At 45.1% G+C, this 15,997-nt stretch overlaps 1 protein-coding gene across 2 annotated transcripts; it reads left to right on the top strand.

The window, feature by feature from the left end:
• The first annotated feature begins 255 nt into the window (after window positions 1-255).
• Window positions 256-15,748, top strand: Spert (spermatid associated). Of its 2 annotated transcripts, XM_004640268.2 has the most exons (3): window positions 256-383; window positions 685-765; window positions 14,418-15,748. In XM_004640268.2, the coding sequence occupies exons 1-3, from the start codon at window positions 309-311 to the stop codon at window positions 15,594-15,596; spliced, it is 1,335 nt and encodes a 444-aa protein (XP_004640325.1). In that variant the 5' UTR covers window positions 256-308; the 3' UTR covers window positions 15,597-15,748. The 2 variants fall into 2 exon arrangements, with proteins under 2 accessions (XP_004640325.1, XP_023555967.1); XM_023700199.1 differs by lacking the exons at window positions 256-383; window positions 685-765 and adding an exon at window positions 1,426-1,490.
• The last annotated feature ends 249 nt before the right edge of the window (window positions 15,749-15,997 follow it).

Raw genomic sequence — 15,997 nt, 5'->3', positions numbered from 1 at the left:
TCAGCCTCCCCAAGGGCCAGGAGTACAAGGTATGTCTTTTTTCTTAAGGGACCCAATCCCACATAGAAGATGCGATTTGTGTTCTGGAGTAAGGATAGGAGTCTCAGCCTAACCTAAAGGTGAGGATGTGAGTGACCCCTGGGATGACCAAGCAGGGACAGTGTTAGAGCCATTACGTGTCACAGTGCCCCTGACTAGCCCTACAGTCACAGCCAGTGCAAACTGTTGCTGCCTGTCTGATGCTTCATTCCCACCTGTGACTCTCAGAGAGAAACCATGAGCACAGAAAAGCACCCTGTTGTTTTGTGATGTCACCTCTGGAATGTTCTGAGTGTTTTGGTGACCAGCTTCCGCATAGGACCTATATCTGGCACCTCACACTGGTATGGCTTTTTGTTTGGGATACAAAAAATAGTCTTAGACAAAGATAGATGTAGCTTTTTCTGCTCTAAAGATGTCCAAACAGCTTCTAAGTCAACTATAATTCCTCTGCTGATTTCTGTTCAGAGAACAATAATGTATCTTACCAGGTATCATCAACACATTCCTTCAGACTCAAATTTCATGATGTACATAATTGACGAAAAGGGAAAAAATCGGCAGAGAGTTTTCATTTATTCCAGTGAGGGGTTGAGGTGCGGAGGATAAGCTGGTGAAGCAGAACTCTTATTTTCTCTTCCACAGCATTCAAGGCCAAATTTTACAAGAAAAGGAGACACGAGATCTGAAAACATAGAAATACCCATCAATGTGGTTCTACCTCAGGTAGGGATGGTCACAGAAGGATGAAGCTCATTGGTTTAAATGGAATAACTTTCTTCTTTCAAACCTTTATCACCCTGTTTCCAAAAAGTGAGAAGTCAGCCTCTTAGATTCTAGTTATGGGTGACTATCTCTGGTTGTGTACCTGCGGGAGGCCACCTGGCCTCTCTGAGCTGAGTGCTTTGCTTTGAATGCAGGGGTTTGGGATAGTTGAGCTGAATAGCCCCTCCAACTCGATGCTATTTTCTCTTGTACTCTAAAAGAGTCTTCTCAAATGAGGTCCTTTGCTGCATGCTGTTGGTGGCACCCCGGAGGAGCAAGGATTAGAATCGGGGGCTGAAGTCAAATGTATAAGAATGAATCCATGAGAAGAAAAGTTGGTACAAGAGCCAAAGGGCCCAGAGTCCTCTGGGGTTGTCAGGAGAATGCAGCCCTGTTGTACACCAAAGACAAAATATGAGAGGCATGGGCATTTGTGGTTGTAGTAACTTTTGTTTTATGTTTGTTTTGAGGCCGATGAATTGCTGAAGTCCTGGAAGGTGTAGCATTCTCAGGTTTCCTGCAAGCAAACATGTCCTTGTAGGGCCCTTCTGATTGGCTTGTTTCTGTGCTGCTATGTCACAAAGGGGTGGCTTTGCTTTCTCTAGAGTCACCTAAGGCCCTTTTGGAAGACCATGGCCATTCAACCCGAGGGGGTGAAATGTAGGATGGAGGAAGCAAGCGCAGAGGTAACTACTGAAGTCTTCACTCAGGGAGGTGTATGAGGATCTGTCAGCAGCAGGCATTCAGTCAGCGTGGGCAGATAGCGTAGGTGGGACACAAAATTATAAGACAAGTAAACATTCTGGATGTTTGCTTTCATGTTATCCTGGTGACTTTGAAATGGATAAGTAGTTTCCTATATGTTTCAGCTCATAAAACTTAGCCAAAGTATTAGATAATTTTCTCCTGATCATTTGATAGGTGACAATAAGCTGTAAGCACATTTTTTAGATCTGATTCTTGTTAGTTGAAACACAAATTGAGTTCGATTGGCCACTTTTATCTGCTTTAAAATGAGTGTTGCTTCTTTGGTTCCTCCTTCGTCTTTGTAGTGCCAAAAGACAGTGACAGGACACCAACTGGAGATGGGGTGGTAGTAGAATTTGAATGTGGTCATGTGGCAGAAAGAATGGAAAGATTTTTCTACCTTCCCCTAGCACAACTTTTCTCCCTGCCCCCAGGAATAGCCCAGCCCAAGAGGAGAGAGGATGGTTTAAGAAGGCTGAAGCTTACTCTGGGCCTGTCTAGTTCCTGTGCTGCTGACCTGGTGCAGCTGCTGGGGTCCTCAGGGGCAGGGGACATGAGGGAAGGGAGATCAATCTGGGCACGTGTGTTCAACATCAGCAGATGTAGCCTTCAGTACACCAGCCACGATGGCACAAGGCAGGCACCTGCCAGCATGCTTTGGACTCATCCTCTAGGGAAAGGGAGCAGTGTCTATGGGTAGACGACCTGAAGTCAGCCAGGCTCAGGACTGTGAGAGGACCTGATGGACTTCCTGTACCTCCACAACTGAGAAGGAGCATGACTTGGGGGAGAGGACTGATACTGGAAACAAGGAGAGGAACAGCTATTGACTGATGGCACAATGAGTAAGAGTGAGGTAGAGATGTGACAGGTAGGAACATTTGAAGTGCATAAGTGAGGGCAGAGCTGGAATTAGAGGCCTGAACCCAGGTCAACGCCAGTGCCCTTGGGGGACATACTCTGGGCTAGGCTGGGTCTCATCTTAGCTCCATGTTTCCTCCCTTGCTTCTAGGGAATAGCACCTGCGCTCCCCCAACCTTATCTTCTCGCCCCAACGAGCCTCTCTATAGCTATCCTGTGCAGCTTTTTTCTGAACCCAAATGCATTCATCAAGGAAGGGAATCACCACAGCAACTCCATCCCCAGGAAGTGCCTCAGGCTCCCACCTCCCAGTCCTTCTGGGTGTTTGGCTTCACAATTACTTTGAAAATGCCTATGATTTGCTATATATCATCATCCTTAGGTCTTCTCAGGTCTTATTGATTTCCCATTTTTCTTCTTCACATTAAATATTTGTGTTTTCTGATGTGGTTCCCTCCAGCATTGACTTGTAAGCCATCAATGTTGTTTCCTGCCCAAGTGAACTAATGTTCCGATTCCTCTTGTAGATAATGAGCCTGCTTCTCACAGCACTCTCCCTTCCCCAAAAGTGTGCTCTGAGTCTCATGAAAGCACATTTACTACCAGGTTGGTAATGAATGATCCACACCAGACCAGAATGAGCTCCACCAGCTCCTTCCTTGTCCCCTTTGTCCCTCACCACTACCTTTTCTCTTTCCTCTTTGCTTGAGTGCCTTTAGGAACAATGGAATCCCATGGATACTAACCAAATACACACCAATATAAATAACTGTTCAGAGAGACCAAGAGACTGTGTTAGACAATTAGCTATAACTATCCCAGATGACATTGTCTTTAAACTCTGCCTTTAGCATTCTAATTCTATCAAAATCAGTAACATTTACTTTCTGAGTTATTTTTTATTTGTTAGCATTTATTAAAATAAACAATAAGAAATTCTTTCTTTTTCTTTCTTTCTTTCTTTCTTTCTTTCTTTCTTTCTTTCTTTCTTTCTTTCTTTCTTTCTTTCTTTCTTTCTTTCTTTTTTCCAGTACCTGGGATTGAACTCAGGACCCTGTGCTTGCCAGGCAAGCGCTTATTCTATTGAGCTATCTCTCTTGCCCCAGTAATTCTTACTGTCATGGCATTAAGAATGCATGTTTACTTTAAAGCATGATAAAGAAACTCAGCCATGTCCTTTCATCTGGAAATTGGAATATAGGTGAATTTTCCTACCGGGATTCTATGTCTTTAAAAGAACATATAAATAGCTGAATGTTCTCAACTAGTAGCTTTCAGTAATCCAGGCAAAGTAGATAATCATAAAACTTGGTCAACAGGCTTGGATTCTACAGAGAATGTTTGGACGTTTCTACTGGGTTTTGATAGTCACACTTCAGTAAGGGTGGGGAAAATTCTGTGCATGTCTCTGAGTATTTTCTGTTGTTATAACAAAATACCTGAGACCAGGTAATTTATAAAGAAAAGGAGTGATTAAAGAAGTGTTTGATTATGGAGGGTAGGAAGTGCAAGAGCATAGTGCCAGCATTTAGTCAATTTCTTCTTTTTCTTTAATAAAAAAATTGCTTTTACTTAGAAGCATTCAGAATGTCAACAAAACAGTTGCAACTTTTTTTTTGCAATTAGAGTGCTATTCAGTTAATAGAACAACAATTGTTTCATATAAGCTGCATCAGAGACAACTGAAGATGAAAAACTACCATCCTCATATATAACTGATTTGTGCTGTGCACCAACAATAGCCTGCTTTCAATTTCCATGCCAGTTTACAACCCCCACACTGTACCAGGCAAGGTTAGTGGCGATTGAAAATACCACCAGGACAGGGCTGTCTAAAGACATATTCGGTAGTGTGTTAACTGTATAAAAAAAGACACTGTACAGTTTAAAAGCAAATCTTACACAGCCTTACATTTCAATTTCTTTTTCTTCAAAAGGAGTGAGTTGTGTACAGGGGTGTTAAATGCTTTAAAGACAAAAAAAAAAAAAAAAACTGCATTAGAGGTTTTATGTTTATCTGCTTTGCCTGGATTACTGAAAGCTACTAGTTGAGAGCATTCAGCTGTCTATGTTCTTTTAAAGACCTTAGAATCCTGGTAGGAAAATCCAACTATGTCCTAATTTTCAGATAAAATGACATGCTGAATTTATCATCATCATCCTCTTCATCCTCCTCATCCTCTTCTTCAGCCTCCTCATCCTCATCCTCTTCCTCATCTTCTTCCTCCTCTTCCTCCTCATCTTCCTCCTCCTCCTCTTCCTTCTTTTTCTTGCTTTTTTCAGCCTTCATGACTCCCTTTTTTGCTGCATCAGGTTTTCCTTTAGCCGGTAGGCAGCGATGTCCTTTTCATACTTCTCCTTCAGCTCAGCAGCCTTCTTCTCATATGTTATCATCTGCTGCAGTATTATTCCACATTTCTCCAAGTTTCTTCACAACATCACCAATGGAGAGGCCAGGATGTTCTCCTTTGATTTTTGGGTGATACTCAGAACAGAACAAGAAGAAGGCCGAAGGAGGCCTCTTGAGCTCATCGGGATCCTTGAACTTCTTTTTTGATTCTCCTTTAGGAAGAATATAAGTTTTCATTTCTCTTTCATAACAAGCCTTGTCCACCTCTGCCATATCTTCACATTTTCCTTTTCCTGTAGCAGACATGGTCTTCCACCTCTCTGAGCACTTCTTAGAAAACTCTGAGAAGTTAACGGAAGCATCTGGGTGCTGCTACTTGTGTTCCTCTCGGCAAGTTTGCACAAAGAATGCATATGATGGCATCTTGCCTCTCGGCTTCTTAGGATCTCCTTTGCCCATGTTTACTTGTTTTCCTCAGTGACATACAGAGTCACCCAGTACCTGTCAGGCTCTCACTTCCCCCGGTGCTGTCTCTGTGGAGCTCAGTGTACTGCAATGGCTGTGAGAGCAGGAGCCAGACACAGCCTCCTCACTCTCTCTGCTCTGTAACCATCTAGTCAGCTTCTGGAGAGGGCATAGTTTCTTCAACATTATGGCGGAGGGCATCATGTGGCAAGTCAGAGCAAGTAGCCATGGAGATTCACTATCATCAAAAAGAGACTCCTGGGCTGGCGAGATAGCTCAGTGGACTAAAGCACCTGCTTAGGCAAGCACAGGGACTGTAGTTCGATCCCCAGCACCACATGCTGTGCCAGCCCTGCCCCCAGGACAGGCTGTGCTGGCCACAGAGTCCTGGCGTAGTGGCGTATGCCTATAATCCCAGCACTGGGGAGGCTGAAAACAGGAGAATCACTGAGTCCCAGTTGCACAGTGAGACCCTGAAATGACCAAATACATTAGAGAGAGAGAGAGAGAGAGAGAGAGAGAGAGAGAGAGAGAGAGAGAGAGACTCCTGCATAACTTACTGCTTCATGAATGGGTGAATACATTCATGATGGCAGAGCCTTCATGGCCCAGTCATCTTCCCAAGGTCCCACCTCCAAATACCATTAACATGGGACTTTGGAGGTTAAGTTCCAAAATTTAAAATTTAGAGGACCACGTTCAGACCACACAGTGTATGCCAGCTAAGCCTGCCTAGTCCTATCCCCAAACTCTTTATGTAGGAGCCATCAACCTCAGCGACTGGACCCTAGAAGATTCCACCCACAGACTCCTGTTTCATAGAAATCGTGTAGCAGCAGTAGGGGACTCTGGCCCTACCGTTTCCCTCTCCCCTTTACCTCTTTTCTTAGAATTAATTGGCTGTTCTTCCTAGTGCTCTTTTAGGGTCAGTTGTTGGTGATTTTAGCCATTTTCCTTCCAAAAGCACTCATCTAAAAAGGAGATGGCAGGAGGAGGGTTATGCTAAGGAAAGATTTCTCCCATGGGGGTGATTTCCGGTACCCGTGAGGACAGTGCCTGTTCACAGGGCTTCAATACTTAACAGTTTGCTCTGTCACAGCTGTGAGCACGTTCCTTGCTCCTAAGGACAGAATCTCTTGGTTGCTTTTCTAACAGCTGGTGGGAGGTGGCAGGAGCCTCAGAGCCAACTGTATTGTCCTCCACAACAACTTCACATTTTATTCTTTCACAAAGGAGCCAGGCTTTTTCTTTTGCAGTCTGGTTCACAAATACCCGGAATGAGACAATCATCTGTGGGAGACTTGGACCATGTGGACTGGGCTTTACTTCCCAGGTTTAGGAAAAACTTTTCAGGATGCTCCAGGAACAGACTGCTTGTCAGGACCAAGGTCAGCAGAGCAGATCAACTCAGATTGTGGAACCAACTCAGCAGTACCAGTGGCTGAGAAATCCGGAGAGAAGTAACTGGTTGCAAAGGCCAGCTGAGGGTGTCTGGGGTCTTAACCTTGCATGTGTTTGCTTGGCCTAGGTGCTATATTTTAGAAAGCCTCCCCCACCCTTTTTTTTTTTTTTTCTATATTTAGTACTGGGTCTAGAAGGTGTACAGGGTCTCACTATGTAGACTGGACTTATAATGATTCTCCTATTTTCAGCCTCCCAAGCGCTGGGATCACAGGTGTGTACCACCATGCCCAGTCTTAATAACCGTCTCACTGCAACCCAGGGTCGGGGCTGGCAGGGCACGCCGGGGATCGAACCCTACCCACTGTTCTGTGCCTTAGAAAGCCCTTTTATAAAGAAACATATTCAGCATTTGCAATAGCAGTTTAGGCTGCGAATAATTGTGTTAAAAGTCAAGCTGGCTCTCTGGTCTTTATTGCAGTTTATGTATCACCTGTTTTTTGTTTTTTGTTTTTTGTGGTACCAGGGATCAAACTCAGGACCTTGTGCTTTCCAGGCAAACACTTACTCCACTGAGCTGTCTCCCTGGGCCCCACCACTTGTTTTCTTACAACACTAGGAAGTAAGAATGTCAGAGGCAACATTTAGAGAGGCAAAGAGACTCTCAAGAATTCTCAACTGTAGGACTTTTGAGCTCAAAGCCACAGGGGAAAAACTAATGGTATTTGGGGCCTTTGCGCTGGATTATGGGTTCACAGTGATGAGTTGGACAACTAATATGCTCTTGTGTAGGGGTGGATTCCTTTGAGGTGGTACATAGATGGACCTGGGAACTCATGGGAAATCTGCTATGGCAGGTTTTCCATCATGAGGCAACAGCGTTGCTCTGGCACTGTTTTGCATGTTTCAAATACGAATCGAAATGCGGTTACAGCTTTACAAGTTATATTTGTTTATCCTTGTGGGAAAAGTGGGCCATGCTGCCACACAAGCTCTTCCAGGATCAGGGGAATTTGTCATAGTGTACCAGCATGTTTTGTTAGCTTAGACCTCTTTTCAGAGCCTCTTTTTGTTCTTTTAAGACTAAGGAAATGGTCACTTCTATAGGCAAAAAATGCTAGAATATTAACAGTTTTATTCAGTTCAACCTGATATCTCCTTCAACCTTTCAGAACCTTTCAGTCCATGCATTCACTGGCAAGGACTTATTAAATCTCCATGTATGCCACACGTACAGTTGTAGTTCAAAGGACCAGGGATGTCAGAAAAATAAGCGACAGTTCACTGTCTTTAGGTTGCAGTAACTGCAATTTATTAAAACACACAGAAAGGAGGGGAAGGGATGTGGGAGAAAGCAGCACTGTGAAGTGGTGTCCGCACGTGTACTCCATGGGCACTGTGGCCCGCTGGAATCAGCACGGAGTTTTCAATCAAATGTCTTGATTTTGAATGCTGGGCCTGTCCTTTTGTTAGCTCTGCCATATTAGGTAGAGCCATTTCAGTTCTTTTGGGTAAGACACGCATGTGACTATGGAGAGCAATTAGCATACTGTCTGACTCATAATAATCACTCCTAAGTGTTTCTTTCTCTTGTTTTATATGATCTTTAAGGAAATGTTAAGAATTTCTCTTGCAAATGCAGTAACCATTCTTTTATATAATTCTTTATAGAAAAAAGAACATGTCATGTCTTTTCCTTTATTTTTGAATTCTACAACAAATCCCTTGAAAAAAGCAGGACAGATTCTTGGCTGCGGTGGGTAGCTATGCAGGTTGTGCTCCTCAACAATAGTTGTGAATGGTACCTCGGAAAGTTGGACATTCCCCAGCCTGCAAAAACATGACGTGGTCCTGAAGCATGTTAGCACCCACATTTTCTAGGGGAAACTGAAGCACAGCGATGGAGTGAGCTTGTGAGGGTCATATGCTTATGCCTTGGAGAGGCAGGACTCTCTTCAGCCATCAGACATCCTGTTCCCCATGAGCCCTCATTAATGCTTGCTGCACTTTGACCTCTCTCATTTGTACGAGGGAATAATTGCGCTTTTCACTGATCTTTCAAATTGACTGGATGTTTCCTGAGTATATACACTGCAAGCTTCCAACGTATTAGATACCAGTTTAATGTTAACAGTTTGTGGACATAGGGAATATAATTAGGGTGAGAAAGAGAAAGAGCTCAAGAAAGAGCTTTACCTGTGAGGACTAAATCCAGCCAGCTCTGCCAGTGATTGGGGGAGAAATGGGAAAGAATTTGCTCTGGCTCAGTGTTTGCCCAGAAAACAGTCAGAGTTCTTGTCATATCTGAAAGCACCTTTCTGCTTAATATTTTTCTTTAAATTTTCTCACTTTCAAAAGATGGAAATGGTTAAATTTCACTTTAGCTGTCCTGATAAAAATCTATAGAATTACAGATTTGCTATAATGAACATATTTTAACACTTATTCAAATAAATGCATGGCTATTAAAATGTTAAAGATGCTTAAGTATTGTATCTAAGAAGCCAAGTCATGAGGCCCCATTGGTATGGCCACTTTACTTTCTTAACCTGTACGGGATAGGAGGATAGAGAGCAGGGCTCAGGCAGAGGGGAGGATTTGGTTCCTGACAAGGAAGGGAAGGACCTATTTGTTTAGCAACATTCCTGCATTAGGTAATATGGTTCCAGAATAGAAAAGGCCTGACTTTGCTCAGGAAACTTGGTCATTTACAGGAGAGAATGAGGTATCAGCCATGTTGGTAAGAGAGGAGTCCTGTAGCTCTTAATGTTGCCTTTCTACAAACGCAGATGCATCAGGTCAGAGAAAGCTAGGCCAAAAGGTACATTAAGATAATGTTTTTAATTCTATGTTATTTAGACTTGGAAAGCAAGGCTGCAGAACAAAAGAATGTGACCATCAGTCACCTGATGGTACATAAGGAGGACAAAGTCTCAAATCCGCAGGTTGTGCAGAGATTTGCCACACATGAAGGCTCTATCTAGTGCATTTCTACTGGCAGGACAGTTGACAGGCCTTCAGGACCTACTGCAGCATGCGCACATAGAGCAAAGGCAGCTGGATGGCAAGAGTTAAGAGCCATGGAGGATACCAAGAGGAATAGGGATGAAGCTCTAATGGTTCCTCTCTGGAAGTGAGTTGGATCAAGAGGAGTTATCTCTCTGGTGATAACGAAACAATTATAGAAGAAGGAACCATGAAATGACTGGGGACATCTGAACATGATATGCTGCTATATATAAAGGGATCATTATTAAATTTTAAAAGGATGGCAATGGCATAGGCGTTCTTTAAAAGAATACATGTTAGGGCCGGCCAAATAGGTCAGCAGACTAAAGCACCTGCAAGCAGGTGCAGAGGCCAGGGGTCCAATCTGGTGGCCTGCTGTGCCGGCCCAGCCCCCAGGGCATGCTGAGACAGTGATTGAGACTGGGCGTGGTGGCGTGTGCCAGTAATCCCAGCTCTTGGGAGGCTGTAAACAGGCAGAACACTATGAGTCTGATCTAGTAGTGAGACCCTGAACACCCTGTAGACTCTTCCCCCCCCCCAAAAAAAAGGTGGAGCTTGTTTAAAAAAATGAATAAATGAAAGAATACATGTTGAGATCTTTATGGATAAAAGAGTTTTGTGGTTGTGGAATTGGGTAGAAGTCTGGATGAAAGAAGTGCAGTCTTGATTTGATATTCTCTTTCCTTTTATCCATGCTTTAAATTTTCCATATTAACAAGTAAATGAAAAAATAATTTTGACCTCAGAAGTACAACAAGTATTTTGATAAATCGGTGGCAGCTTTCCTTGTGTGTACCTTACATTGTAAGTAAGAATATAGGTTGAGTATCCTTTATTTAAAATTCTTGGAACCAGAAGTGTTTCAGATTTCGTAGGGTTTTTTTTTGGTTTAGAATTTTGGAAATATTTGCATATACATGAGATATATTGAGGAAGGAATTTATTCATATATATACTTCATATATATATATGCTTCATGTATGTTTTATACATGTGTCCTGAAAATATTGCATGCAATACTTTTAGTGTACCTCTATTTCACTTGAAACCTGTCCTAGGAGGTCAGGTGTGAATTTTCCATTTGTGGCATCATATTAGTGCTCAAAAAGTTTCAGACTCTGGAGCATTTTGGATTTTGGATTTTTACCAACCTGTGATAATATTTTATAGCCCATATTGTGGAGATTAAATCAATTCTATGGGTAGAATTCTTGGAACAGAGAATAAAATGCGGCCCAAATACTTTGCTTCCTTTTCATTTTTTTAAAAGCAAGATTAGGATATACACTGTTGACTAAAATGTAGTTTTCATGATAGCATTTCCTGGATCCAGATCCTGCTAAGAGGGAGCCCTGCCTTCATTGTGCGGGGGTGCAGAGGGCTTCTCCAGATTCTTTCCTTGTACAACTTAGCTAACCTTTTCAGAAATTCGGGCTCCAGGAAACTTATCTACACAAAGGCATGATCTGGGTTATCCACAGTGAGGTTCAGTCTGCTCACAGATTGGCCAGAGCAGCCAATGTGTTTTTCCAACTGAGAAATGTGAAATCTAAGGGGGGCTGAATTAATTGAAAGTAAATAAGGTTCTGCAGAATGTGTTCATTCTCTTGCTAGCTGGAAGACTGAGGATGCCCTTACAAAAGCTAATGACGTGCGTTTAGTGCAAAATTAATGACATAGAACTGTGTCTTCTATTTATCTAGCTCTTTGAGTTTTAAAAGAATTTTTTATCAACTTTATACACCAGAAAAATGCCATTTTTCTGTATACACATATATAGCATGGGTAACTTGACTTGTTTTCTACCTTCTATCTCCGTAAAATTGTAAAAATAACACAAGAAATGGGGAACTGATATCTGCACAGCATTTTGATATACTTGTATGAGATGCTTTTGGTGTATTTAAAAATAGTTGTCATAATCTTATTTTTATTTAGATTCATTGCTGCAATGGTAATCTCTTCTCCAGTGTGCTTTCTACCTGTTTGCTTCTTTCTGAATACATCTCACAGTTCTTGCATTATTGAAATCTACTTTTCTTTTTCAAATTTTTTAAAAAAGCTTTTATTGGTTATTTGGTACAGGGTCTCACTATGCAGCTTGGACTCATAGTGTCTCTTGTCTAAGCCTCCCCAGCACTGGCATTACAAATGTGTGCCACCATGCCCACATGGCATGCAGTACTGGGAATCGAACCCAGGTTGTTTTCCTTGCCAGGCAGATGCTTAGACCACTGAGCTGTCTCCCCAGCCCTTAAATCTACTGTTCTTGGTAACAATATCTTACAATATTAAGGTACATTTTCTCATTCATTCTTCACAGCAGTGGTGTGAATTAAGTGGGACATATGCCATTATTCTTTTTTATCCATATGTTTTGCTACTTTTTAATGTTTGAAGGTGCCTTTTGGCAGCCTGACTCTCCCTTTTTCTCTAGTCAAACATCTGGATCTCAGACAGGGTGAGAAGGTCCATTAGTTTTCTTTCGTTTCTTTCTCTCTCTCTCTCTCTCTTTTTTTTTATTTTTAGTAAGGGTCTACAGGGTTTCCAGGGTCTTACTGTGTAGCTTGGACTCATAGTGATCTGCCTGTGCTCAGCCTCCCCAGTGCTACGATTAGAGGCATGCACTACTACGCCTGGACCCTGGTCTGCTCCACCTGCCTTGGGGGTGGGGCTGGCACAGCATGTGGAGCTGGGGATCGAACTGCGGTCCCTCTGCTTTCCTCAGTTTGCCTAAGTAGGCACTTTAGTCCACTGAGCTATCTTGCCGGCCCACCATGAAATGCAGTCTTGACTTTTGGTCTTCAACCCTGGTGTAACCTGATGTAGGCAAACTGCACCTTGTTCCTGGCTTAGAGCTTTTCTGACCATCTGGTACCAGATCACCCAAGAGAGTGGGGTAAAAAGGCAGATTCCTGGACCACACTCCAGATCTTGTAAAACAATGTAGAAGTATGAATGCCACTTTGATTAGTCCTCTCCACCGGGAAGTGTGCCACTAACCTGTTGGATTTATTTATTTATTTATTTATTTATTTATTTTTATGTATTTTGTACAGGGTCTCACTACGCAGCTCAGACTCATAGTGATCCTCTTGTTTTCAGCCTCCTACTGCTGGGATTACAGGTGTGTGCCACCACTCCTAATCTTGGTGGTTGGCTCAGGGTGCCTGTGGGTGGGGCTGGTGTGGCCTATGGTGCTGGGGGATTGAACCCAGATCCTTGCAGGTGCTTAGAACGCTGAGCTATCTCCATGGCCCATTCTGTTGGACTTGAATGGTGTGGGTCTGACCCAGTTTTTCCACTGTGGCTTTGAGATCCCAGCACCACCATGAGATTCCCCGTAGGAATGCTTTCCTGCCTTTTGCTGTTCTCACTCCCACATTTTGAATGCCAGTCACTCAGTGATAAATCTGGAATGAGGCTCTTCTTTCCAAAATTATTGGCCAGACCGGTCTTTGAACCTCACCCCAAGTCAATGGCTGAGTGGCTGTTTCAGGGCAGCTGCAGGCTGGACTCCAGGGCAGTGAGAGCACAGAATGAGCTTTAGTTTAAAGGGCCAAGGGGAAGGCTGGGATGGCCAACAGCTCCTCCTGTCTCGCCATTTGGGTGTGTTGGTGGGATTCGTGCTGCCTCTCTGCTCACACCAAGTGAAGGCATATACCTGTGGGCAGGTAGCTTGGAAAAGTGTTTGCCTTTCTTGCAGGGTAAAAAGATGTGCCAGCACCCATGCTTAGTGCTTTTGTACTTCACCTATTTTAGACCTTAAAATATGAGGCAAGAAAGTACAATTATCCCAATTTAAAGCTGTAGGTACTGAACTTCTGATGATTTGCCCAAATTCTTGATAAGCAGTGAAGCCAGGACTCAAAATTAACTTGGTTGATTCTAAAATCTATGCCTTTAAGGGTCTAGGGAGATGGCTCAGTAGAATAAGCACTTGCCTGGCAAGTGCAAGGGCCTGAGTTCGATCCCCGATTCCCTCAAAAAACAATACCCCCCCAAACCCCCCCCCCAAAAAAAACAAAAAAAAAAAAACAAAACTATGCCTTTAGCCTCCATCGTATACACCTGAATCTCATTATTTGGGGATTTTATATTTGTGAATTTGCCTTCTCACTAAAAAATGTAACCCCAGGTACTTTCCCAGCCCTTGTTGTTCCTGCACAGGGTGGTTATATGTCTCCAGCTGAGGAGCTCTTTTGTTTCAACATTTGGAAAATAGTGTCCTTTTTGGAATTTACTAGTGCCATGTTTCTGAAATTTTTGTGTTTTTATGTAACTGTTTAAATTTGGTGATGTACCTGTCTAAAATGGCTTCCAGGTGTAGTGCGCCCAGGGCCTGGCACTTCAGATCACAGGAGGGCTGATGCAGCTCGTGGAGGAGGTCAAACTAGCTAAGTTTTCAAATGGGAGCGACAGGGCTTGATGGTACCTGCAACGTTAATGAGTCAATCATAGATGTTAGTGCAAGCGTCTTTAGACACACACAGGTAAAACAAGGTCTTGTAGTGATTAGCTGGCAACGTCATGACTGGAGGCTTGCAGGAGGCTTGCAGGAGCCTAATTCAGTGCTTCTGGGGACTTTCTAGGGCAGAGCTAGCTGGTATGATATGCACTGACACAGAGCTCTGTGAGGACCCTAGGAGGCCAAAGTGCACTCAGCAGCCAGGCCACACGGCTCACTGGAGTGTCCCAGCCTTCCGGTCTTCCCAGCCCCCACCGCGATCGGTGCCTCAGTCAACCGCTAACGCTGCGGCTCTCTGTTTTCTCTCCGCAGAGAGGCACGGCGGAGCCCTACCTGAGGCTCCACAACCTGTACAGCACTCCTCGCTGCTCGCGCCAGGCCCCTGGGCCCGGGCTGAGCCGCCGGGTGGTCAGCCAGCACTCCTACCCGCTCAACCGCTTCTCCTCAGTGCCCTTCGACCCCATGGACCGCCCCACCTCCCAGGCCGACCTGGAGCTGGACTACAACCCTCCTCGCGTGCAACTCAGCGACGAGATGTTCGTGTTCCAGGACGGGCGGTGGGTGAACGAGAACTACCGGCCGCAGTCACCACACTTCTCCCCGTCCTCCTCCCTGCACCACAAGCTGCACCACAAGAGGCTGGCCAAGGAGTACCTGCTGCAGGAGGAGAGCAGGTGCCTGCGCGAGGAGAACCGGGCTCTGCGCGAGGAGAACCGGGCGCTCCGCAGGGAGAACAAGATCCTGCAGGTCTTCTGGGAGGAGCACAAGGCCACACTTGGCTGCGAGGCCAGCCAGCCGCCCTCTCCGCTGCGGCGCAAGGACAGCGCGTCCCAAGAGGCGGTGCAGAAGGAACCCGCGGCCCCGCCGGCCCAGCGCAGCAAGGAGAACAGCACCCTGCAGCTGCTGCGCGAGGAGAACCGCGCGCTGCAGCAGCTGCTGGTGCAGAGCCAGGCCTACTGGGCCCGGGTGGACGACAAGGCAGCCGCCGCAGAGAACAGCCCATCTGGGCCCTCTCCGCACGAGGAGCCCCACAGCCCAGGGCTGCTGCCGGATCAGGGCCCGGGCCTCTCCTCCCCCTTCGAGGAGCCCAAAGGTCCCGTGACACCGCAGGAAGACATCCAGATGCTGCGCGCCCTGCGGGAGCTGATTGGCAACTTGTCCGGGCGGGGGCCGTCCAGGGAAGAAGAAGGTAAGGCAGGACCCGGGCCGCTGCAGTTGCTGAGAGAGATGGGCCAGGCACTGCAGACCCTGCACGAGGAGAACCGGCTCCTGCAGGAGGAGAACAGGGCCCTGCACGTGCTGCGAGAGGAGCACCGCGCCTTCCAAGAGGAGAACAAGGCCCTATGGGAGAACAATAAGTTGAAGCTGCAGCAGCGGCTGGTCATCGACACGATGACCGAGGTCACCTCCCGCATGGAGATGCTCATCGAGGAGCTGTATGCCTTCATGCCCGCCAAGAGCAAGGACCCCAAGAAGCCCAGCAGGGTCTGAGGCCTTCATCGCAAAGAAGGACCTGGAGTTCAGGCACAGAACATCCACCAGGCAAAACAGAGTCCCCTGCCTTATCTCCCTGGCCACGGCTCACCAGATTTCCGGTGACATAGGGCACTCTTGGCCTCCTGAACTCAGAGAAGCAATAAAGGCTGTGGAGGCTGGGGACAGCCAACACCAGCTTGCCAGTCTTGCTTCTTCTTTCTTCTTTTCTAAAAAAAAAAAAAGCTTTCATTTTAAGAGAAATTTGAATGCACAACAAAGGTGAGCATTGGATAGAGAATTCCCCACGTATTTCTGCTCCAACACAAGCACAGCCCCTTCCACTATCAACATCCCTCATCAAAGAGGTACATTTGTTACAATTGTTGAATCTACATTGACACATCATTACTAGCCAA

Source organism: Octodon degus, unplaced genomic scaffold (assembly GCF_000260255.1).
Source record: "Octodon degus isolate 3935 unplaced genomic scaffold, OctDeg1.0 scaffold00122, whole genome shotgun sequence".
In the NCBI taxonomy this organism is placed as follows: Eukaryota; Metazoa; Chordata; class Mammalia; order Rodentia; family Octodontidae; genus Octodon; species Octodon degus.
Note: the sequence above shows the minus strand (reverse complement) of the source record. Positions and strands in the feature narration are given on the sequence as shown.